The sequence below is a fragment of the Lichenostomus cassidix genome, unplaced genomic scaffold (assembly GCF_008360975.1).
Source record: "Lichenostomus cassidix isolate B80296 unplaced genomic scaffold, HeHo_3.0 HiC_scaffold_846, whole genome shotgun sequence".
NCBI lineage: Eukaryota > Metazoa > Chordata > Aves > Passeriformes > Meliphagidae > Lichenostomus > Lichenostomus cassidix.
The window spans coordinates 4,262-29,272 of record NW_028147481.1 but is presented as its reverse complement, the minus strand read 5'-3'; the positions used below and the strand labels follow the sequence as shown (position 1 = coordinate 29,272).

Below are 25,011 nucleotides of genomic sequence, written 5' to 3'. Positions count from 1 at the left end.
TGGGGGTTGAGAATTCCTCCCCATTCCTGTTGCCAGGTAACAAACGATCCGATGTTCAGAGTGATCAAGCCTTTTGTAAAAGACAATGGCTAGGTTTTGGGCAGGGCTAGGTAAGGGAGAGCCTGCTGGGGAACACTCTCTCTCGTGGTTCGGACGCTGAGGGGAGAGGCTGCTGCCTCCTGGCTTTCCAGCTGCTACCAGAGGAGATCCAACTGTGCCCTGTTTCTCTTCCCTCCTGGCTGGGTGAGCTTTGATTCAACTTTTCTCCTCGCGGGAAAGGGCACGTTCCCCCCCCGGGCTGCGTTTCCCTCGTGGCTACTGCCGGGAGAGTCCGGCTGCCTCTGCTGCCTGCCCCTGCCCTCTGCCGCATGAGACCACAGCGTTTGCTGTGACTGTAGAAATTCTCGCTGGCCGGAGAGAGAGAGAGAGAGCGCCCGCTCCTGCTGCCCTGTTCCCTCGCTGCCCTGAGCTGTTCCTGCTGCGCTGCGTGTTCCTCAGCCCGTCGCCATTGCAGTTGCCGGACAGTGACCTGACCCTGCGCCACAGCGCCACCTGCAGCCGCTCGGGAGTCATTGCACCTGCCCTGGCCAGCCGGGAGCTCAACAGCGCCCCTGCTGCTTGCAACCGTGATTACACCACACGGGAGAAAGTTCAGCTCACATTATCTGCTGTTTGGTTTTCTGGTTCTAGTTGTGGCTTGCTATTACTGTTATTGTTTGTTTATAGATACTAGTAAAGAACTGATACTCCTTTTTTCCCATACCTTTGCCTGAAAGCCCTTGATTTATTAAATTAAATAATTCGGAGGGAGGAGGGGAAGGAAAATCACATCCTCTGCTCTAGGGGAGGGTTCAGCCTCTCTTGGCAGACACCTGTCTTTCAAACCAAGACAGATCTTGGCGCCCAACGTGGGGCACGAAGGCATTGGAAGAAAAAGGAATAACAGTTTCTGTGAGACCTATTTTAGTGTGGTGAACATGAAAATCTCATTGAGTGGTACTATGCTGAGTATACCCTGGTTTGGTTGGCACATAATTGTGACCACATTTTTCCCATTTGCAGCTCCCTACCTAAACATGGGTCCTATAACTAAGGTTATTGTGGCTGTCATCCAGTTTGCACAATGGGCCAATAGGGTGAAGAACCTCTGGATCTTTCAGTTCATTTTAACGGCAGGCACATGGCTACAGTTTTTTGACACCGTCAGTACATGTTTTTGGAGTTTATTTGGTAATGGTACCTTTTGTGAGGAGATAACACCAGGAGAAGGTTCCTCTCAACCTTTTATTCATTATTTTGGGCCTACTCAACTAATGCTCGAAAGGTTTGGAAATTCTCTAAATGCTTATGATATCATACAGTGCCTGGTTTTGCTGTGGCTGATAGGTTTATCCTACCTTGCATTCCGGGATAAGGTGAAAATACCCTGGGTAACCATTCCAACACCTGTGCCAGGGAACAGGGATGCAGCCACAGAGCCCAAGGCTGTTGCAGAGCCTGGGGATACCCCACAGCCTGACTCTGTCCAACAGCCTGCCTCAGAAACAAACCGTCCAGAATGGGTGGGGGTGCTAGTGGAGGAGATGATACACAGAATACACCAGCTGCTGAAGGAATACATCTCCCTAGCAGGTATAAAACCCTCTTCTCGCCCCAAAGGGAAAGAGTCTGATGGTGCAGCAGTGGAACCTACAGATGTTACGACCATCCAGGTTCCAGCTGAATCCCAAGAGCAGCCACAGCCAGCCAAAGTTGCCCCTCTGGTGCGTACAAAGTATAAGACCAAATCAGTACGCCCAGTTAATGATGATGGGGAGCCATTGCCCTCACAACCAGCAGTAGAATCCGAGCCCATAATCATCACTGAGTCCTTCAACTTTGATACTCTCCGTAAGCTGCGAGATGATGTTAAGAGACGGACACACGAAGCCTTCCTAACCTGGTTACTTCGGGTTTGGGACCTTATGGGCCGAGGAGTGCAGCTGGATAATAATGAAGCAAAGAATTTGGGACCCTTGGCCCAAGACCCGGCTGTTGACAAAGTGTTCGCGAGGGAGACAGGGCCCCTTTCTCTCTGGGAGAGGCTACAGACGGGTGCGTCAGCTTAAGGAGAGAAATGCTGGCCAAGGGGGTTCTGCTAAAGCGAAGGTAGCCTCAGCTTCCCGTGGCCGACCTGCTAGGTACAATAGAAAGGAAGATGATGGGTCAGATCCCCTTGAAGGAACCTCTGAAATGTATGATCAGGAAGGGAATGATGACCAGTGCTAGAGGGGCCCTGCCTCTAGCCAGGTAGAGGTACGGGAAAACCGTGTTTTTTGGACTGTGTGGATTCGATGGCCTGGCGCATCAGAGCCACAAAAATATGAAGCGCTAGTTGATACAGGTGCGCAGTGTACCCTAATGCCATCGGGACTTACGGGAGCAGAATCTATTTCTATTGCTGGGGTTACGGGGGGATCACAGCAGTTGACCCTGGTTGAAGCCGAGGTGAGCCTGACGGGGAAGGAGTGGCAAAAACATCCCATTGTGACTGGTCCAGAGGCTCCATGTATTCTGGGCATAGACTTCCTCCGTAACGGCTATTTCAAAGACCCGAAAGGACTCAAGTGGGCTTTTGGAATAGCTGCTGTCGAGGCAGAGGGCGTGAGGCAATTGAACACCTTGCCTGGTCTATCAGAGAACCCTTCTGCAGTCGGACTTTTGAAGGTGGAGGACCAAAAAGTACCAATTGCCACCTCGACAGTGCACCGCCGGCAATACAGGACTAATCGAGATGCTGTGGTTCCCATCCACAAGATGATCCGTGAGCTGGAGAGCCAAGGGGTGGTCAGCAAGGCCCATTCATCCTTTAACAGCCCCATCTGGCCTGTGCGCAAATCTGACGGAGAATGGAGATTGACTGTGGACTATCGTGCCTTGAATGAGGTGACTCCACCTCTGAGTGCTGCTGTGCCAGACATGCTGGAGCTCCAGTATGAGCTAGAGTCCAAGGCAGCAAAGTGGTATGCCACTATTGACATTGCAAATGCATTTTTCTCCATTCCTCTGGCAGCAGAGTGCAGACCTCAGTTTGCTTTCACCTGGAGGGGCGTGCAGTATACCTGGAACCGACTGCCCCAGGGGTGGAAGCACAGTCCCACCATCTGCCATGGACTGATCCAGGCCGCTCTGGAAAAGGGTGAGGCTCCGGAACACCTGCAGTACATCGACGACATCATTGTGTGGGGGAGCACAGCGGAAGAAGTGTTTGAGAAAGGAGAGAAAATCATCCAAATTCTCCTGGAAGCCGGCTTCGCCATCAAGAAGAGCAAAGTCAAAGGACCTGCCCAAGAGATCCAGTTCCTAGGAGTGAAGTGGCAAGATGGCCGACGTCAGATTCCTACCGAAGTCATCAACAAGATCACAGCGATGTCCCCACCAACCAACAAGAAGGAGACACAAGCCTTCCTAGGCGCCATAGGTTTCTGGAGGATGCATATCCCCGAGTACAGCCAAATTGTGAGTCCTCTCTACCTGGTGACACGCAAGAAGAACGATTTCCACTGGGGCCCTGAACAGCAACAAGCCTTTGCTCAGATCAAGCAGGAGATCGCTCATGCGGTAGCCCTTGGCCCAGTCAGGACAGGACCAGAAGTGAAGAATGTGCTCTACTCTGCAGCCGGGGGAAATGGTCTGTCCTGGAGCCTGTGGCAGAAGGTGCCTGGCGAGACTCGAGGTCGACCACTGGGATTCTGGAGCCGAAGTTACAGAGGGTCTGAAGCCAACTATACTCCCACCGAGAAGGAAATCCTAGCAGCCTATGAAGGAGTCCAAGCCGCCTCAGAGGTAATTGGTACGGAAGCCCAACTTCTCCTTGCACCCCGACTGCCAGTGCTGGGGTGGATGTTCAAGGGAAAGGTTCCCTCAACCCACCATGCCACCGATGCCACGTGGAGCAAATGGATTGCTCTCATCACACAGCGCGCCCGTATTGGAAACCCGAATCGCCCTGGGATCTTAGAAATAATTACAAATTGGCCCGAAGGTGAAGACTTTGGCCTCACGGATGAAGAGGAGCAGGAACAAGTGACTCGCGCAGAGGAAGCTCCACCTTACAACCAACTGCCACCAGATGAAACACGCTACGCTCTGTTCACTGATGGTTCCTGTCGTATTGTGGGGGCAAATAGGAAGTGGAAAGCAGCTGTATGGAGCCCCACCCGACGGGTCGCAGAGGCTACAGAAGGAGAGGGGGGATCGAGTCAACTTGCTGAACTCAAAGCCGTTCAGCTGGCCCTGGACATTGCTGAAAGAGAGAAGTGGCCAAAGCTTTACCTCTACACTGATTCATGGATGGTAGCCAATGCTCTATGGGGTTGGCTGGAAAGGTGGAAGAAAGCCAGCTGGCAGCGTAGAGGAAGACCAATCTGGGCTGCTGATGAATGGCGGGACATTGCCGCTAGGGTGGAGAAACTACCTGTGAAAGTCCGTCATGTAGATGCCCATGTCCCCAAGAGCCGAGCTAATGAGGAACACCGAAACAACGAACAGGTGGATAAAGCTGCAAAGATAAAAGTGTCACAAATAGATTTGGATTGGCAACACAAGGGGGAGCTGTTCCTAGCTCGTTGGGCCCATGATGCCTCAGGTCATCAGGGCAGAGATGCCACCTATAAGTGGGCACGAGACCGAGGGGTGGATCTAACCATGGACTGTATCTCCCAGGTAATCAATAATTGTGAGACGTGTGCTGCCATCAAGCAAGCCAAGCGGGTGAAACCCCTGTGGTATGGTGGAAGGTGGTCTAAATATAAGTATGGAGAGGCCTGGCAGATCGATTACATCACACTGCCTCAAACCCGTCATGGCAAGCGCTACGTGCTCACAATGGTAGAAGCCACCACGGGGTGGCTGGAAACCTACCCTGTGCCTCACGCCACTGCCCGTAACACCATCCTGGGCCTTGAAAATCAAGTCCTGTGGAGGCATGGTACCCCTGAGAGACTTGAATCAGACAACGGGACTCATTTTAAAAATAGCCTCATAAACACCTGGGCTAGGGAACATGGCATTGAGTGGGTGTACCACATTCCTTATCATGCACCTGCTGCTGGCAAAGTAGAGCGATGCAATGGTCTGCTAAAAACCACCTTAAAAGCTTTAGGCGGGGAGACTTTTAAAGGTTGGGAACAACATTTAGCCAAGGCCACCTGGCTAGTTAACACCCGAAGTTCCACCAACCGAGCTAGCCCTGCTCAATCTGAACCCCTGCAAACAGCAAACGGAGATAAAGTTCCAGTGGTACACATGAGAGACATGCTAGAGAAAACTGTTTAGATTGATTCTACCTCAGGCAAAGACAAACCCACCCGTGGGGTTGTTTTCGCTCAGAGTCCAAGGTGTACCTGGTGGGTGATGCAAAAAGATGGAAAAGTACGATGCATACCTCAAGGAGACCTTAGTTAAGGTTAAATTGTCCATAACACTGTGCGTGTATCCATATCTGTATGTATATATGTATATAATTAGAGTAATGCATGTGTGTATATAATCTAAATGTTTAAGCTCAATATAACGTGTTGGAATGGAAAAAAATTCGGGGTGGATTATGTTGGGGGTTGAGAATTCCTTCCCATTCTTGTTGCCAGGTTACAAATGGTCCGATGTTCAGAGTGATCAAGCCTTTTGTAAAGGACAATGGCTAGGTTTTGGGCAGGGCTAGGTAAGGGAGAGCCTGCTGGAGAACACTCTCTCTCGTGATTCGGACGCTGAGGGGAGAGGCTGCTGCCTCCTAGCTTTCCAGCTGCTACCAGAGGAGATCCAACTCTGCCCTGTTTCTCTTCCCTCCTGGCTGGGTGAGCTTTGATTCAACTTTTCTCCTCACGGGGAAGGGCACGTTTTCCCCCCTCCCCCCGGGCTGCGTTTCCCTCGTGGCTACTGCCAGGAGAGTCCGGCTGCCTCTGCTGCCTGCCCCCGCCCTCTGCCGCATGAGACCACAGCGTTTGCTGTGACTGTAGAGATTCTCGCTGACCGGAGAGAGAGAGAGAGCGCCCGCTCCTGCTGCCCTGTTCCCTCGCTGCCCTGAGCTATTCCTGCTGCGCTGCGTGTTCCTCAGCCCGTCGCCATTGCAGTTGCCGAACAGTGACCTGACCCTGCGCCACAGCGCCACCTGCAGCCGCTCGGGAGTCATCGCACCTGCCCTGGCCGGCCGGGAGCTCAACAGCGCCCCTGCTGCTTGCAACCGTGATTACACCACACGGGAGAAAGTTCAGCAGCTCACATTATCTGCTGTTTGGTTTTCTGGTTCTAGTTGTGGCTTGCTATTACTGTTATTGTTTGTTTATAGATACTAGTAAAGAACTGATACTCCTTTTTTCCATACCTTTGCCTGAAAGCCCTTGATTTATTAAATTAAATAATTCGGAGGGAGGAGGGGAAGGAAAATCACATCCTCTGCTCTAGGGGAGGGTTCAGCCTCTCTTGGCAGACACCTGTCTTTCAAACCAAGACATAGGGGCAGCACACTTTGGAAGACTGCACGTCCTTGAAGCATCCCACTGCAAAACTTGGATAGGAACACAGTTTGGCTTTGTGGGAACTGCCTGATTTTTACAGCATGGAGGGGAAAGAGGTTTGGGCTGTGAAGCTAGCTCCTCCTAGAGGAGAGAAAGGTGATGTTTTTGCACTGTAGTTCCCCTGATCCAGTGGGACAAAATGGGTTGTCAGTGGGCAGCAGAGATTCAGGCCAGGAAGCATTTCCATGTTAGGAGAACCTTTGTGCCACATGCATCAACCAAGGGAATCCATCCCCTTTCAAAGCAGAAGGAAAAGCCCGAATTTTCCTGGTACAAAGTTTAAAGCTTTGTAATGCAAGTCAGTGCTGGAATGTCCCAGGATGCCCGTGTGGATTTTACTGACTTGCAAGGCCAGACTTTGAAATGGGATCCCTGCAGCCAAGAAATGCTCTCTTGCTCTGGGGCTTCCATGGGACTGGCAGCACAAGTGAGAGCCCTTCCTTGGCCTTTGCCTTCAGCAAGGCCCCAGTTTGGGCAAACCCTGAATTCCCCATGAAAGCAGGTCAGATTCACACTGAAGGATGACAGAGGACAAGACAAGCTCAACAAGGTGCTAATGCAGTACAGCTTAGGCTCCAGCTTTCTGCCCTTGTATCTCTGGAGCAGAAAATTCAAACATTAATGCTTGGGTTTGGTGGTTGTGTTGTAATTTGTTTGCAGCTTTTTCCTCTGCTGGAAGACTTGTGGCATTTTCCATGTTGCACACCTGGGTGTGAGTGCTCCACTCTCAGTGCTGCCTCAGTGCCAAAAATGTGCCTTTGCCCCTCTCTTTCCTCTGCTACCATGTGCCATTTGAAGGGATTGGTGGGAAACACCCTTTCTCTTTCTCACCTTGTGCTCAGGAGCTGGGAGAGCTGCAGACCCCTCCTTCCCTGCCCCAGCTTGAACCTGGAAGGGTTCTGCAATAGGGGAACAGGGCATGTTGCTGGCAGCTCAGCTGCCAGCACCAGTGCTAGCCTGTGTGGAAGGTGCATCTGTATGGCTTGAGTCAGCTCCCAGCTGCCAGCATCTGGGCTGTGTCCTGCCCCACACTCATCCTGCCATCAACTCGGAGGCAACAAACCTGACACTGACAAATCCACCTCGCAACCCCACGGGCCACATCCACACATGTTTTGAATGCCTCCAGGCATGGCAATTCCCCTAAGTCCATGGGCAGCCAGTGCCAGTACATGACAACCCTTTCAGTGGAGAAATTTTTCCCTAATACCCGATCTAAACCAGTCCTGGCACAACTTGAGGACATTTCCTCTTGTCCTGTCCCTTGTTCCCTGAGAGCAGAGGCTCAGCCCCACTTGGCTGCACCCTCCTGTCAGGGAGTTGCAAAGAGTGAGAAAGTCCCCCCTGAACCTCCTCTTCTCCAGGCTGAGCTCCTCCAACTCCAGGCTGAGCTCCTCCAACTCCCTCAGCTGCTCCTCATCAAACTTGTTCTCCAGCCTCTTCCCCATCTCCCTTCCCTTCTCTGTGCTCAGGCCTTTGCTATCACTACGGCTGTGATCTGTTGCAGCGTTCTACACCCGACACAGGCATGTTTTCATTTCACCCCTGTGTTGCAATGTAGTAAGAGAATAACCCCTTTTCTTTGCAGTGACACGACTTGGACTCTGATTGCTGGCTCTGCTTGTTTTCTTGTATTTTGCGTCACCCCCACAAGAGAAAGGATCACCATACAAAAGAAACTGCTGCTAGAGTGGAGCAGAGAAACTTATCAAGTACTTTGTGGGCAATTTCCATCCTTTATTCATCAGTAGTGTGATTTGCACTAGCCAAACTCTTGGAAATGGTTATTCCCCTCTTCCCCTGCTCTGACTGCTTTAACAAGACTAGGAACCAACTAGAAATGAGGGAAGACTGATGTTCTGGAGAGGGCAAGCATATCTGCAGCCATTCACTTCTCCAGGACCAGAGTGGAATACATAAACCTCTGGCTCCAGCTAGAGGCCATTCACGGCTCAGTTTCTAAGCTGAATAGAGCTCTCCTTAGAAAGTGTCGCTCTGCTCTGTTAAGGTGTGTAGTGCAATAGGCCCAACATCCCAGAGAGAATGAGAAGAGCAGAGAAAGTGAAATTGCTTGCTTCACAAGAAGTGGCTGAACATCACTCTTCGATGGGAAGTAGAGACTAAATGTTTTTCTCCTTTACTTATGCATGCACAAACTCTTGGGTTTTTTGCTTTAGTCAACAGCTTTGTCTCCACTTAGTACTTGTTTTCCATCTCATTTTCTCTCCCCTGTCCCACTAGGAAGGGGAGTGATAGAGTGGCTCCTGTGATAGTGAGCACCTGGCATTCAGCCAAGGTCAACCCACTACACCCACCTTAAAAAAGGGTAGAAAGGAGCACTCTGGAAAGGACCAACACATCAGCCTCACCTCTGTGCCTGGGAAGATCACGGAACACATCCTCCTTGAAGCTACGCTAAGGCACATGAAGAACAGGATGGTGATTTGGGACAGCCAGGGTGAGTCCTGCCTGACCTACCCAGTGGCCTTCTATGATGGAGCAAGTACATGAAGGGAAGAAGGAAGGGCTACAGGCGTCATTAAGCTGGACATCTGTAAAGGCTTTGACATGGTTCCCACAACATCCTCTCTAAATTGGAGAGGGATGGATTTGGTGCCTGGACTGTGGGATTGATAAGAAATTGCGTGCAGGGCTGCATCCAAAGGTGAATGATTCCGAGTAAGGATGGACATGGGTGACCAGTGGTGTCCCTCAGGGGTCTGTCCTGGGAGAAGTGTTTCTTAGTATCTTCATTAATGTCATAGACAAAGGGACTGAGGGCACCCTCAGCATATTTGCCAATACCACCAAGCGGATATGAGTGGTGCAGTTGCAACACCTGAAGGATGGGATGCCACCCAGACAGACACAGACAAGCTCGAGAAACAGGCTCATGGTAATCCCATGCGGTTTAAGAGACCAAGTACAAGGTGATGCACCTTGGTCAGGGCAAGACCCAGGATCCATCCAGGAGGGGTCTGGCCCATGGGCACAGATTGGATGGGGGCTCCTGCCTGCCCTGTGTCCTGTTTACTGCTGGGCCTGCCTAGGGCAGCCAGGCTGTGACTGCAGCCATGTGCTCCCCTCTCACTGTGCCCAGCACTCCTGGCCCTGCTGCCCTGCTCCCTGAGCCCTGTCCATGGGCAGAGCTGTTCCCTCCCCGGGCACAGCCCCATGTGGTGCTCCCTGCTGCGGCCTGGCCTGGCCCCAGAGCAGGGTCCCCGCTGTGAGTTCAACACTGCAAGTTTGCTTGAGTTCAAGGAGATTGTTCACCAGCCCAGATTCACAACTGGTGAGATTTACCAATGCTAGAGGTCTGGCCGAGATCAATAAAATCTTACATGGTCCAGATTCTCCATTATTGTAGTTTATTGAAGAAAGAGCAAAACAGTTTGAGGCTTGTCAGTCATAAATGCACTAACTATAGAGCATTACTATGGGTCTCAACAGATAGTGACAGTCTATATGGCTTTACTTGTATAAAAAATAATAATATATATATGATATATTCTATATATGTGATCTATGGAATAAATATATCTATTTTATCAAGATCTTTCTGGACAAAAATGCACTAAGAGAGTTCCTAAGTGTCACAATAGATAGTGACAACACTAAATATGTGCTGTATTGTTATTGTTTAATCATAATTACGTTGTCAAATATTTATAGTTATTATTTATCATGATACATTAAGTACATATTTCTTACTTTTGATATTATTTATTTTAGTATATGGTTTTCTTTGATTGAATTTTGATATTATTTATGATAACTAATAAACTATTTAAATTAGTTTTATTAACTATATCATATAGTTATAATAGGTATACATTATATAAATTTATCCAGGAAATAAAAAAATCTAGATACTTATATATACGAGATTTCAAGGTCCAACACAATTGGCACAATGCTGACCTAATGGTGTCCCTTCCAGGGAAAAGGAGAGACACAGTCCATTGTCTAATCCTGGGCTAGCAGAGCTAGTTTGTCCTCTCAGTCTTTTTTCCCTGTTTGTTTGTCTTTTTCTGCCCCACATTCCCACTTCCTTCATACTGTCATTTTTGGCCCTTCCCAAAGGGCTGGAACAACTGCGTGTTACAGGTGGGGTTTGGTGACTTTGGCCATGCGTGTAAGGCATGTGCTCTCTGCATTTGCTTTCATAGGAGTGGGAAAGTTCACATGCAAGTAGGGCTTCATGTGGATCTGAGTGACTTCTTTTGGAAATGAAATGATAGAAGGAGGTGGAAAAAACCCTCTGGTGGCCCTCCAGCTGCTGAGGCAGCAGGAGAGGCTGTGGGGCCTTTGCCAGAGTCTTTGTACATATCCTCTTCTCCTTTAAGGACCACATTTGTGCCACAGCTTGTTCTGTGCCGTGAAGGGAGAGTGAGGCTAATGGCAGTAGAGAGGTGCAGGTGCTTTTCTGGGCCTCTGGGAAACAGCACTGGGCTGTGAGGCCTCTGGTTCACTCCAGACATCATTCCGTGCTTAGGCCTCGCTGGAGCCAGGGGCAGGATAGGGGAGGGGCCCAGCTCATGTTTTTCTCACCCAGCCCCATCAATTCTCCACTGACTTAAAGCAACTCTGCAGCGCATCTGGCATTTAGTGCTGCGACTGAGCACCGGAACACAGTGCCCAGAGGTTATGGAGTCTCCCTCACCAGAGATAGCCAAGAGCCATCTGAACGCAATTCTTTGCATGCGCAGCAGGAAGAGCCTGCTGGAGCACCCCTGGATCAGATGATCTGACCTGTGGCCATTTCAAACTTTAACTCTTCTGGGATTCCGGGATTGGCATCTTTGCTCAAGGTAAAGCTCTGAGAGGGAAAATGGACTCTAAGAAAAAGGTGGGGACTCTAAAGAAAAAGTCGTGGTGGTAATGGGACTCTCCCACAGGGCCCCTGGCCATGGCGTCTTCAGCTCCATCCGGTTTGACTCTCCGAGTGTGCTTTTGCTCTAGCGGAAAGGTGTGGCAGCAATTCCAAGTGCCCATTGAGCAGTGCCTTCTCCATGTCCTGCGTGCTCAGGTCTGTGACAGCTTCTCCCCAGGGAGGAGGTTCTCCATGCTGATGCCAGAGAACACAAAAAGGAATAATAGTATTTCCTCTTGCATGGTCCATGATCTTTGTAGCCAACCTGGTCATCACTGGATGCAGTGCTGGGGAGAGCGTTGAGATGACACTGCTTCTGCTGATGGCAGAGTGCTACTGCACAGCATTTTCCCTTCCCTCTAATAATCTCACATTCTCTTCTCTTTTTCCCTCTACTGTGAGCTGGTTTTCTGCTGCCAGCTGTGAGCATCACAAGCACAGCTCTGCAGGAGAACCTCTCTCAATCCTCACCCTCAAGGATTCTTCTGAGAGACTGTCGCAGATCCACGTAATTACTTATTGCGTAGGAGTGGGCAACTGGATCCATCTCCAGGTGATGGAAGAGATTGAGTGACTGAGCCATTTGCACATCCTGGGGCACAGTGATCACCTCAGGAAGCTTCCGGTTGGCCACAATGAAGTGGTTGAGGCGTCTCACTTCCACACATACATGCAGGGCCTCACTGATATCCAGAAGTCGCCTCACAAAATCTCTCCTGCGCCAGTGTGACACGGGTAATGTGTTCAGCAGGTGCATGACAATTGTCTTTGTGGTATAGGTGGAAAAGCCGAAACCCAGCTGAAGACGCGTGAAGAACTGCAGGCACTTGAGGTACAAGCTGTCAGGGGGAGCCTGCCTGGCGATGTGCCTGAAGAACTTGGTCTCTGCTACGTCGTACGTCTCAGGCCACCATGTGCTTGGGGTGAGGAACTCTCCAGACTGGCTGCTAACAAAGATGTCTGAGTTGCCTCGCTGCACCCCAAACAGCATCTCAATCCGGAAGCTTTCTGTGCCATTGGTCACCTTGAATTGGCAGGAGCGTGGGTAGGGCAGCAGCACTAAATGCCAGTTGTGTGACTGAGGCAAAGCTGGCCAGATTGCTCTCAGCAGTACGTAGAACCAGCGGGCTGTTTTCTCCACATCGAGGTAGGAGCCGCTGCAGAGGGTGTGAAGGAGGCTGGGATTCTGATTCCTCCTCAGCTCCTCCTCGGGGTGGTGGAGGAAGCACCGCATGTTCTCAGCCTGCTGCTCCCTTGTACAGGTGCACTGCAGCTCCACGCAGACACGGAAGTTCCTCACCTGTCTCCGCCTTGCAGTGGACATCTCCAGGTGGAAGGAATGCCCTTGGGGAGGAGTCATGGGTACAAGAAAACGATAAACAACATCGTCCTCACGGGGACTCCAACCCTCGAAGGCACTGCCAACCCCAATGGCTTGTTCCAGCATTGGGTAGAAACTGTTAGATAAGACACGTCCAGCGTAGTTTGTCAAGTTGTCCATCAGGTCCGTTGTCCACTCGCAGCCTGTCTGCAGGTCCTGTGCAGGCCAACTTACGCGCTCCATTACAATCCTTCCAAAGTTATCATCAAATTCCTGGTCTTCGACTTCATTTGCCTCATTATTGTTTGCTGCATTTACAGCGTCATTGCCATCTTCATTTCCACCATCATTGTTGTTCACTGCATTTGCATCCACATTTCTCACTTCGTCTTCTTCATTTGCACCATCTCTTTGTTCTTCATTCTCCTCTCTCCTCAGGCTCCTTTCCCTCCAGGTAAACCATACTGCCAAGAGGACCAGGAGCCCAGCAAATGCCCAGAGCTGCCAGTGCTGCAAGGCAGACACCAGCAGGTCTCCCCAGGCCCAGCTGCTCTGATTCAGGAGTCTCAGCTGCTCCAACTCCCGCTCCAGCCGAATCCTCTCCTCTTCTATGCGCTTTGCACGCAACTCCAGGTGCAGACGCAGTGTCTCTTCATCCAAACCGTCGCCCACAGGCTGCAGGTACCGAATGAGGATGTCCAAAGCAAGGACCAGGAATATCCAGGACTCCATGGTCTGCAGGAAGATGGAGAGAAGGCCTTGAGTGGGGCTGGGAGGGAGGCAGGTGGCAGTAGGGACAGCAGTGGCAGAAATCATAGGGATGTGGGGGCAGGAAGGAAAGGGCCCCAGAGAACTGGCAGGAAGCAAGGCCTGTCCTGCTGCACCAGGAGCAGCAGCAGCAGCAGCAGCAGCAGCGTGCCCTGCCCAAGGCTCCCCTGGGAGGGGCTGTCCCTGCATGCACGGGGAGAACCCACCCCCGGGTGCAGCGTTTCTGCCCCAGCCCTTGTCCAGCCCAGCCTCCCTGCCACGTGTGCACTTACCACTTGCCCGGGCTCTGCCGGGGCAGCGTTGCCTGCTGGGGCCTTTTTTAGCTGCCCCCATTGTGACATGTCCTCCGTGATGTCACAGGTGCCACAGTGCATCACAGCCAGGCCAGCCCCACTCTTTGTCCCCAGCCCAGCTCGGCCACTCCGAGTGGCCCTGGTGTACTGCTTAAGGTTGCCTTTGAGTAAATCTTCTTCAAAGAACTTCCTTTGGTCCTTCTTTTGTCTTTCTTATCAGCTGCCCTGCATTGGCAATCTCATAGATATGCATGGTGGAAGGCACCCTGGAGGATCATGGAGTTCAAGCCTTGACTCCACACTGGTAGAGCTATGCTTAAATCTCAGAATGGTCAAGGCTGGAAGAGACCCTGCTGATCACACAGTCCAACCCAAACCTAACACTGCCTCCTGCACCAATCAGCCAGGCCCCCAAATGCCAAATCCACGTGACTTTTAAATCTTTCTGAGGGTGCTGACTCTGCCATTTCCCTGGGCACGGACTGCTCCTCAGCCAAGGCCATGTCAAATTCCTGAACTTAGACAAAAAGTATGAAGGCTTAGCAGAATTATTACCACTGTTTGGTTAGATATTTTAAAAAAAGAGAAATAACAAAAGGAAGAGCTTGCATGTTAGAAGGGCCATAGAAAGGTGATCCAGGAAGTCTGCACCTTCCATGTACTTCAGCCAATGGGGGAAGAAAGAAAGTGACGCACCTGGGAAATCAGAATAAAAAGGAGGCTACATCCTCCAACAATTTGAGAGACCCCGTAGGAAATGCCCCAATGCCTCTCCCCTGTTTTCCAGTAAAGGTTCAGGACTCTTCTGTGTCTTTTCCACACGTAAATCTCCAGAGTGCTGATTGTTTTTCCGCACAGGGAGACCCCCTAATCCTTGTGTGGCCATTCTCAAGCTCTTCTCTGGTTTCTAACACCTCCAGACCCCCGTGTCCTTGCTGCTGCAGCATCTGGCACGGCTCTCTGCCGGCCGCACAGCAGAGCTCCCTGCTCCAGCCGGCAGGGCCTCAGCGCCCGCCCTGTGCCCTCCCGCCCCGATGGCCGCGCCAGGCCCTGCTTGCTGCCCTGCTGGTGGCACTGCTGGCCCCCAGTGCTCTCCAGGGGCCTCTCTGGGGCACCTTCCTGCGGCCTCTCAGTCCCTGCGCCACGGCAGACCTGCCGAGGGGCTGTTTGCAAGGGCCTGCGGGGACAGCACCAGGGCCAGTGGCCTCCCACTGCCGCAGGGCGGGCTGAGGCCGCAGGTGTGGCAGAAGCTGTGGGCTCTGAGGCTGCTGAGGCCCTGGCCCACGCTGCCCACAGAAGCTGTGGCTGCCCCTGGATCCCTGGCAGTGCTCCAGGCCAGGCTGCTTGGGCCTTGGAGCAACCTGAGAGAGTGGAAGTTGTCCCTGCCCTTGGCAGCAGGCTTGGAACAAGATGATTGTTAAGGACCTTCGAAGCCAAGGTGTTCTGTGATTCTGTGATCCCAGGGGCAGCTGAGCTTAATTTCAGATTAGAACCAGTTCAGCACTGCAAGTTTGCTTGAGTTCAATGAACGTACTGATGAGCCCAGTATGTGAGCCCGATCCCATTTTTATTTATGCCTCAATATGTGTTCTATGTGAGGTGGAAAAATTACTTTAGGGGCTGTATACATCTGGGAGCTCTGTCCCCCGAGAGGCTTCGCCGGGCAGCAATCAGGAGAGAGGAAGGTTCCACTGCTGCTGTGCAAGGCACGCCCCTCTCCCTGGTGGGGCAGATCCCCGGATGCCCGGGGAAAGACGCGCCGAAAAAGTGCGCGGGGAAGCACTCTATAGGAGGGCCAAGCACATAAAAGGAGTTAACTGGGACACAACCGGGGGCCATTTTCTTTGGGTTTCTTGGAGGGAGCAGGGGCTCACCTGGAGGGTCAGCTCTACCCCCCGCGCCCCCTTCGCATTTTTTCTCCCTGCAGTCCGCTCTTTTCCTGGCTGTCCTGCTCTGCCCATGTCCTGCTGTGCTTCGCTGCTTGCCCGAGGCCGCAGCGTCGCCGGGACAACCTCCTGCTCGCTGCTTCTCTGAAGACGGAGCCACTGCTGCCTACTGCACCCTGTCTGCACCCAGCCCTGAGCCGCCGCTGCCTGCAGCCACCGTGCTCCCACCCTGGCCGCCTCGAGTCCCGTTTCTGATCCTCCGCCACGGGAGCCACGCAGACTCCAGCAGTTCGCAGCGCACACTCCATCTGCCAAACGCTCACCGACGGGGCACCCGGTGTACCGAGGGAGCGATTTGCCCTGTATTCCATTTCTCTCTCTGGCTCTCTTCTTTGTTCCTTTTCCTGTCCCCCTTGGGTAGGAACACTTACCCTTTCTTTACCAATAAACAGTTTTCAGATAGAATATTGCCGCGTTGGCGCTTCATTATTTTTCTCCCGAGAAATCCATTAAAAGAATCCTTCCCGAGTCCCCCTTTTAGAGCGGAACGGGACACCCAGATTCACAACTCGTGAGATTTACCAATACTACAGGTCTGGCTGAGATCAATAAAATCTCACACAGTCCAGATTCTGCATGATTGTTGTTTATTGAAGAAAGTGCAAAGCAGTTTCATGCTTGCCACTCACGAATGCACTACCTATAGAGCATGACTATATGTCTCAACAGATAGTGACATTCTATATGGCTTTAATTGTATATAAAAATAATATTATAGATGTAATATATTCTATATAATTTATCTATGTATGAAATATATCTATTTTATGAAAATCGTTCCAGACATAAATGCACTGAGCCTTACTAAGTGTCACAATAGATAGTGACAACACTAAATATGTGCTATATTGTTATTGTTTGATTATAAGTAAAAATCTTCATAGTACTGCATAACTGATCCATAATCATAATTTAAAGTCTTCAAATATTTTTAATTATTATTGTAATGCTATACTAATTACATATTACTTACTTTTAATATTATTTTAGTCTATGATGTCTACTTTTGGGTTTTGTGTTTTAGTGTTTTATATGATAACTAGTGAACTATAAAATATGTATACGTTATATGTAATTATCAAATAAATAAAAATCTAGATATTTATATATACAAGATTGCAGGTCAGCTCCAACACAGCTGGGACAATGCTGACCTAAAGGTGTCCCTTCTGGAGACAAGGAGAGACGCAGTCCATTGTCTAATCCATGGCTAGCAGAGCTGGTTTGTCCTCTCGGTCTTTTTTCCCTGTTTGTTTGTCTTTTTCTGCCCCACATTCCCACCTCCTTCATACTGTCATTTTTGGCCCTTCCCAAAGGGCTGGAACAACTGCATGTTACAGGTGGGGTTTGGTGACTTTGGCCATGCGTGTAAGGCATGTGCTCTCTGCATTTGCTTTCATAGGAGTGGGAAAGTTCACATGCAAGTAGGGCTTCATGTGGATCTGAGTGACTTCTTTTGGAAATGGAATGATAGAAGGAGGTGGAAAAACCCTCTGGTGGCCCTCCAGCTGCTGAGGCAGCAGGAGAGGCTGTGGGGCCTTTGCCAGAGTCTTTGCACATGCCCTCTTGTCCTTTAAGGACCAGATGTCTTCGTTCAATTGTTCCTGTAAAGGATTCTTCGAAGGGAGCGTTGCAGATCGAGGTAATTACTCATTATGTAGGAGTGGGCAAGTGGATTCATCCACAGGTGATGATAGAGATTGAGTGAGTTAGCCATTTGGACATCCTGGGGCACAGTGATCACCTCAGGAAGCCTCTGGTTGGCCACAATGAAGTGGTTGAGGTGTCTCTCTAGCAAACATGAGCGCAGGGTGCTGCTGATATCCAAAAGGCGCCTCACAAAATCTCTCCTGCGCCACTGTGACACAGGTAATGTGTTCAGCATGTGCATGACTATGGTCTTTGTGGTGTAGGTGGAAAAGCCAAGACCCAGCTGAAGACGGGTGAAGAACTGCAGGCACCTGAGGTGTAAGCTGTCAGGGGGAGCCTGCCTGGCGATGTGCCTGAAGAACTTGATCTCTGCTACGTCGTACGTCTCAGGCCACCATGTGCTTGGGGTGAGGGGCTCTCTAGACAGGCTGCTTACAAAGATGTCTGAGTCACCTCGCTGCACCCCAAACAGCATCTCAATCCGGAAGCTTTCTGTGCCATTGGTCACCTTGAATCGGCAGGAGCGTGTGTAGGGCAGCAGCACTAAATGCCAATTGTGTGACTGAGGCAAAGCTGGCCAGATTGCTCTCAGCAGTACGTAGAACCAGCGGGTTGTTTTCTCCACATCGAGGTAGGAGCCGGTGCAGAGGGTGTGAAGGAGGCTGGGATCCTGATTCCTCCTCAGCTCCTCCTTGGGGTGGTGGAGGAAGCACCGCATGTTCTCAGCCTGCTGCTCCCTCGTGCAGGTGCACTCCAGCTCCACGCGGACACGGAAGTTCCTCACCTGTCTCCGCCTTGCAGTGGACATCTCCAGGTGGAAGGAATGCCCTTGGGGAGGAGTCATGGGTACAAGAAAACAATAAACAACATCGTCCTCCCGGGGACTCCAACCCTCGAAGGCACTGCCAACCCCAATGGCTCGTTCCGGCATCGGGTAGAATCTGTTAGATAAGACACGTCCAGCGTAATTTATGAAATCGTCCATCAGGTTACTTGTCCACTCGCAGCCTGCCTGCAGGTCCTGTGCAGGCCACTGTATGCGCTCCATTACAATCCTTCCAATGTTATCATCAAATTCCTGGTCTTCGACTTCATTGGCATCATCATTGTCCAGCGCATTTGCAACAATATTCATGACTTGATTTCCAACATCGTCTTCTTCATTTGCTCCATCTCTTTGTTCTTCATTCTCCTCTCTCCTCAGGCTCCTTTCCCTCCAGATAAACCATACTGCCAAGAGGACCAGGAGCCCAGCAAATGCCCAGAGCTGCCAGTGCTGCAAGGCAGACACCAGCAGGTCTCCCCAGGCCCAGCTGCTCTGATTCAGGAGTCTCAGCTGCTCTAACTCCAGCTCCAGCCGAATCCTCTCCTCTTCTATGCGCTTTGCACGCAACTCCAGGTGCAGACGCAGTGTCTCCTCATCCAAAGCATCGCCCTCGGGCTGAAGGTTCTGAATGATGGTGTCCAAAGCAAGGACGAGGAATATCCAGGACTCCATGGTCTGCAGGAAGATGGAGAGAAGGCCTTGAGTGGGGCTGGGAGGGGGGCAGGTGGCAGTGGGGACAGCAGTGGCAGAAATCACAGGGATGTGGGGGCAGGAAGGAAAGGGCCCCAGAGAGCTGGCAGGAAGCAAGGCCTGTCCTGCTGCACCAGGAGCAGCAGCAGCAGCGTGCCCTGCCCAAGGCTCCCCTATGAGGGGCTGTCCCTGCATGCACAGGGAGAACCCACCCCCGGGTGCGGCGTTTCTGCCCCAGCCCTTGTCCAGCCCAGCCTCCCTGCCACGTGTGCACTCACCACTTGCCCGGGCTCTGCCGGGGCAGCGTTGCCTGCTGGGGCCTTTTATAGCTGCCCTCATTGTGACACGTCCCCCGTGATGTCACAGGTGCCACAGCGCATCACAGCCAGGCCAGCCCCACTCTTTGTCCCCAGCCCAGCTCAGCCACTCCGAGTGGCCCTGGTGTACTGCTTAAGGTTGCCTTTGAGTAAATCTTCTTCAAAGAATTTCCTTTGGTCCTTCTTTTGTCTTTCTTATCAGCTGCCCTGCATTGGCAATCTCACAGATATCCATGGTGGAAGGCACCCTGGAGGATCATTGAGTTCAAGCCTTGACTCCACACTGGTAGAGCTACGCTTAAATCTCGGAGTGGTCAAGGTTGGAAAAGACCCTGCTGATCACACAGTCCAACCCAAACCTAACACTGCCTACTCCACCAATCAGCCAGGACCCCAAATGCCAAATCCACATGCCTATTAAATCTTTCTGAGGGTGCTGACTCTGCCATTTCCCTGGGCACAGCCTGTTCCTTAGCCAAGGCCATGTCAAATTCCTGAAAAGAATGAAGGCTTAGCAGAATTATTAGTAGTGTTTGGTTAGATACATTAAAGAAAAAGAAAAATAAGAAAAAACAAGAGGGTGCATGTTAGAAGGGGCCACAGAAAGGTGATTCGGGAAGTCCGCACCTTCCATGTACTTCTGCCAATGGGGGAAGAAAGAAAGTGATGCACCTGGGAAATTAGGACAAAAAGGAGGCTACATCCTCCAACGAGTTGAGACACCCCGTAGGAAATGCCCCATGGCCTCTCCCCTGTTTCCCAGTAAAGGTTCAGGACTCCTCTGTGTCTTTTCCACACGTAAATCTCCAGAGTGCTGATTGTTTTTCCGCACAGGGAGACCCCCTAATCCTTGTGTGGCCATTCTCAAGCTCTTCTCTGGTTTCTAACATCTCCAGACCCCCGTGTCCTTGCTGCTGCAGCATCTGGCACGGCTCTCTGCCGGCCGCACAGCAGAGCTCCCTGCTCCAGCCGGCAGGGCCTCAGCGCCCGCCCTGTGCCCTCCCGCCCCGATGGCTGCGCCAGGCCCTGCTTGCTGCCCTGCTGGTGGCACTGCTGGCCCCCAGTGCTCTCCAGGGGCCTCTCTGGGGCACCTTCCTGCGGCCTCTCAGTCCCTGCGCCACGGCAGACCTGCCGAGGGGCTGTTTGCAAGGGCCTGCGGGGACAGCACCAGGGCCAGTGGCCTCCCACTGCCGCAGGGCGGGCTGAGGCCGCAGGTGTGGCAGAAGCTGTGGGCTCTGAGGCTGCTGAGGCCCTGGCCCACGCTGCCCACAGAAGCTGTGGCTGCCCCTGGATCCCTGGCAGTGCTCCAGGCCAGGCTGCTTGGGCCTTGGAGCAACCTGGGAGAGTGGAAGTTGTCCCTGCCCATGGCAGCAGGCTTGGAACAACAGGATTGTTAAGGACCCTTCGAAGCCAAGGCGTTCTGTGATTCTGTGATCCCAGGGGCAGCTGGGCTTAATTTCAGATTAGAACCAGTTCAGCACTGCAAGTTTGCTTGTGTTCAATGAGACTACTGATGAGCCCAGATTCACAACTGGTGAGATTTACCAGTACTAGAGGTCAGGCTGAGATCAATAAAAGCTTACACAGTCCAGATTCTGCAATTTTTCATTTTATTGAAGCAAGAGCAAAGCATTTGGAGGCTTGCCAATCATATGTACAATAACTATGGGACTTTTACTATATGTCCCAACAGATGGTGACACTGTATATGGCTGTATGTCCATATGAAAATTTGGTATGTTTGACATGATATGCATTATATATGTATTTAAGAAATATATCTATGTAATAAAAGTCTTTCCTGTCATAAATGCTGTAACTACAGAGTGTTAGTATGTGTCACAGAAATCTCTACAGATAGTGACACTATACATATGCTAAATCTTTTCATAAAATTAATGGAAATAATAAACTCTCTATAAAATATGGGTCTATTTAAACATACATTTGTTGATAGAAATCTTTGTAGTTATACATATATATACTATAGTTATAGACACATATATATCTCCGTCTCTCGATGGATCCCACGCACTCCTCTCTCTTTCCCAGCACTACGAGCTGCTGCTCTGCCACCTGCCACGAGCCCCACGAGCACAGCCCTGCGCACAAGCCCCGCTAACAGTGGCCATAGGCCAGCACTCTTGCCAGGCAATGGCGCAGATCCAGGTAAGCTTCCATTGCCTCGGAGTGGGCGGCCGGATCCTGTGCCAGGCCGTGGAAGATGTTGGGTGGCTCAGCCGTTCGTATATCTCGGGGCAACCTGATCTCCTCCGGAAGCCTCTGGTTGCCCACAATAAAGTGGTCGAGGTGTTTCTCTTCCAGGGATAAGCGCAGGTGCTCCAGGATATCCGAGAGCTGAAACAGGAACTCTCTGCTGTGCCACCGCGACAGCGGGACAGTGTTCAGCAGGCGCATGACGATGGTCTTCCAGATGTACTTCAGGGAAAAGGTGGCGAAGTGCTTGCGCTCAAGAACACAGGCCATGAGCTGCAGGCATTTGAGGTGCGAGCTGTCCTGGGGCACCTGCCTGGCCATGTGCCTGAAGAACTTCATCTCTGCCACACCGTAGGTCTCAGACCATGTTGTTCTTGGGGTGCCAGACCCTCTAGGCTGGCCGCTCACAAAGATGTCTGAGGCGCCTCGCCGTACCCCGAACCGCACCTTGACGTGGAGGTTTTCTTCAGCGTTGGTCAGCCGGAGTTTGCAAGAGCGTCTAGGAGGGAGCAGCTCTAAATGCCAACTGTGTGACTGAGGCAAATGCTGCCACGAGTCTCTCAGCAGTTGGCTGAACCAGAGGGATGTTTTCTGTGCATCCAGGTAGAAGCCAGTGCACAGGGTGTCTAGGAGGATGGGCTGCCCAGTCCTCCTCCTAATCTCGTCTGGGTGGTGGAGGAAGCATAGCATGTTTGCACCCTGCTGCTCCCTCGGGCAGCTGCACACCAGACCCACGCGGACACGAAAGTTCCTGCTGGGCCTCTGCCTGGCACTGTTCAGCTCCAGGTGGAAGGTGTGTCCTCGGGGAGGAGTGAGGGGTAGGAGCACACGGTACACAATGTCCTTTTCCTTGCCAGTCCAACCTTCGAAGGCACTGCCCACACCAACGGCTTGTTGCAGCACTGGGGAGAAAGTCCCTCCCTCACGCCTAAGGAGAGTTAGGAAGTTGTCCATCAGGACCATTGTCCTCTCGCAGCCAGTCTCCAGGTCCTGTACAGGCCACTGTATGCACCCTTCTAGAAGCCAATTTAGGTCATAGTCCTCTGTGTGGTCTTCTTCCTCTGCCTCCTTTTCCTTTTCCTTCTCTTCCTCGCCACAGCACCTTTTCCTCCAGATAAACCATGCTGCCAAGAGGACCAGGAGCCCAGCAAATGCCCAGAGCTGCCAGTGCTGCAAGGCAGACACCAGCAGGTTTCCCCAGGCCCAGCCGCTCTGATTCAGGAGTCTGAGCTGCTCCAACTCCCACTCCAGCTGAATCCTCTCCTCTTCTATGCGCTTTGCACGCAACTCCACTTGCAGACGCAGTGTCTCCTCATCCAAACTGTCGCCCTTGGGCTGAAGGTTCCGAATGATGGTGTACAAAGCAAGGACCAGGAATATCCAGGAAATCATGGTCTGCAGGAGGATGGAGAGAAGGCCTTGAGTGGGGCTGGGAGAGAGAGAGCTGGCAGAGTGGGCAACAGTGGTGGAAATCACAGGGATGTGGGGGCAGGAAGGAAAGGGCCCCAGAGAGTTGGCAGGAAGCAAGGCTTGTCCTGCTGCCCTAGGAGCAGCAGAAGCAGTGTGCCCTGCCCAAGGCTCCCCTGTGAGGGGCTGTCCCTGCATGCACGGGGAGAACCCACCCCCGGGTGCAGCGTTTCTGCCCCAGCCCTTGTCCAGCCCAGCCTCCCTGCCACGTGTGCACTTACCACTTGCCCGGGCTCTGCCGGGGCAGCGTTGCCTGCTGGGGCCTTTTTTAGCTGCCCCCATTGTGACATGTCCTCCGTGATGTCACAGGTGCCACAGTGCATCACAGCCAGGCCAGCCCCACTCTTTGTCCCCAGCCCAGCTCGGCCACTCCGAGTGGCCCTGGTGTACTGCTTAAGGTTGCCTTTGAGTAAATCTTCTTCAAAGAATTTCCTTTGGTCCTTCTTTTGTCTTTCTTATCAGCTGCCCTGCATTGGCAATCTCATAGATATGCATGGTGGAAGGCACCCTGGAGGATCATGGAGTTCAAGCCTTGACTCCACACTGGTAGAGCTACGCTTAAATCTCGGAATGGTCAAGGTTGGCAAAGACCCTGAAGATCACACAGTCCAACCCAAACCTAACACTGCCTCCTGCACCAATCAGCCAGGCCCCCAAATGCCAAATCCACATGAACTGAAATCTTTCTGAGGGTGCTGACTAAGCCATTTTCCTGGGTAGCCAGTTCATAAGCTTGATATCCTTTTTGGTGAAGGAATAATTCCTAGAGATCCAATCTAAACCTCCCATGGAGCAACTTGAGGTAATTTCCTCTGGTCGTATGGTTGGTTTCCTGGGAGAATACACTGACTCCCACCTGGCTACAACCTCTGTTCTGGGAGCTGATGAGAACCATAAGGTCCCCCCTGAGGTGCTTTTTCTCTGTGCTAAACACCCCCACCGTTCTCAGCCCTTCTTCATCAGACTTGTGCTCCACACCATTCCCCAGCTCCATTGCCATTCTGTGCACACACTCAAGCACCTTTATGTCTTTGTTGTCATGAGGAGCCCAAAGATGAATGCAGAATTTGAGGTACAGCCTCACTGGTGCCCCACGGCAGGGGACAATCACTGCTCTGGTCCCGCTGGCCCCACTGGTCCTCATACAAGCCACGATGCCATTGGCTGCTTGGCCACTCGGGCACAGTGCTGTCCATCAGCCAGCACCCCCAGGGCCATTGCTTCCTTGGCTTTCCAGCCCCTCTTCACCTAGCCTGTAGCACTGCATGGGGTGGGTGTGACCAAAGTGCAGGACCCAGCATTTTGCCTTCTTCGGTCTCCTACAGGTGGATTTGACTGATCCATTACATCTGTCCAGATCCCTGAGTAGAGCCTTCCTACCCTCAGGCAGATCAACACTGCTGCCCTCCTCATTGTCATTCAGACTGAACTCCATTCACCCCCATGCTGTCTCTAAGACAGATCTAAGAGCAGTGTCCAGTTGCTTCTTTAGGACCAACAGGCCTAGGGCCAGTAGCCTTTCCTGGAAGGAGTTTGTTCCACTGCTGGACCATCCCCACAGACGCTTCAGGAAAGACGCTTTTCCTAATCACCAGCCTGAACTTCCCTTGGTGCAGCTTTAAGCCTTTCCTTTGCATCCTTTTAGCGGATCCCAGAGGAAACAGATCCACACCTCCCTGTGTGCTTCCCCTCCTCGGGGAGTCCTACACTGCAGTGAGGTGGCCCCTCAGGCTGCTCTTCTCTAAGCTGAACAAGCCCAGCATGCTCAGCCTGTGCCTCATAAGAAAGTGCCTGCCAGTGCTTTCCTCATCTTTCTTGCCCCCTTTGGACAGCGGCTAACATTGCTCTATGCTTCTTGCAGTGTGGCTGCCAAAGCTGCACACAGTGCTCGAGGTGAGGCTGCAGCAGTACTGAGGGCACTTGGCCCAATCCCTTCTTTGCACTGGCAAGCTCCACTGGGCCTGATGCAGCTTGGGACAGGCCTGGCCCTTCTGGCTGCCAGGGCACTTTGTTGACTCCTACTGACCTTACTGTCCAGCAAAAGGCCCAAATCCCTTACCAGAGCACATACACTTTTGTTTGCCACCTA

General features: G+C 51.8%; 3 protein-coding genes across 3 annotated transcripts; all 3 read right to left on the bottom strand.

Annotated features, from left to right (window-relative positions):
* Window positions 1-10,298: 10,298 nt before the first annotated feature.
* LOC146422282 (inositol 1,4,5-trisphosphate receptor-interacting protein-like 1) lies at window positions 10,299-13,859 on the bottom strand. Its single transcript, XM_085046670.1, has 2 exons — window positions 13,789-13,859; window positions 10,299-13,483 (listed from the first exon to the last, which is right to left on the bottom strand). Exons 1-2 carry the CDS (start codon window positions 13,855-13,857, stop codon window positions 11,888-11,890), a joined length of 1,665 nt encoding a protein of 554 aa, XP_084902796.1. The 5' UTR covers window positions 13,858-13,859; the 3' UTR covers window positions 10,299-11,887.
* A 2,466-nt stretch (window positions 13,860-16,325) lies between these two features.
* On the bottom strand, window positions 16,326-18,903 carry LOC146422281 (inositol 1,4,5-trisphosphate receptor-interacting protein-like 1). Its single transcript, XM_085046669.1, has one exon. It carries the CDS (start codon window positions 18,901-18,903, stop codon window positions 17,350-17,352), a length of 1,554 nt encoding a protein of 517 aa, XP_084902795.1. The 3' UTR covers window positions 16,326-17,349.
* Window positions 18,904-21,239: 2,336 nt separating this feature from the next.
* Window positions 21,240-23,131, bottom strand: LOC146422280 (inositol 1,4,5-trisphosphate receptor-interacting protein-like 1). Its single transcript, XM_085046668.1, has one exon. The coding sequence runs from the start codon at window positions 23,058-23,060 to the stop codon at window positions 21,357-21,359; it is 1,704 nt and encodes a 567-aa protein (XP_084902794.1). The 5' UTR covers window positions 23,061-23,131; the 3' UTR covers window positions 21,240-21,356.
* Window positions 23,132-25,011: the final 1,880 nt, after the last annotated feature.

What these genes read in the sequence shown, in the direction of transcription:
- LOC146422281 (XM_085046669.1), bottom strand. Translation starts at nt 18,903, where the DNA reads ATGGAGTCCTGGATATTCCTCGTCCTTGCTTTGGACACCATCATTCAG.
- LOC146422280 (XM_085046668.1), bottom strand. Translation starts at nt 23,060, where the DNA reads ATGCAGGGACAGCCCCTCACAGGGGAGCCTTGGGCAGGGCACACTGCT.
- LOC146422282 (XM_085046670.1), bottom strand. Translation starts at nt 13,857, where the DNA reads ATGTCACAATGGGGGCAGCTAAAAAAGGCCCCAGCAGGCAACGCTGCC. An exon ending in CGGCAGAGCCCGGGCAAGTG is followed by an intron (nt 13,484 to 13,788) that starts GTAAGTGCACAC and finishes ATCTTCCTGCAG; the next exon opens with ACCATGGAGTCCTGGATATT.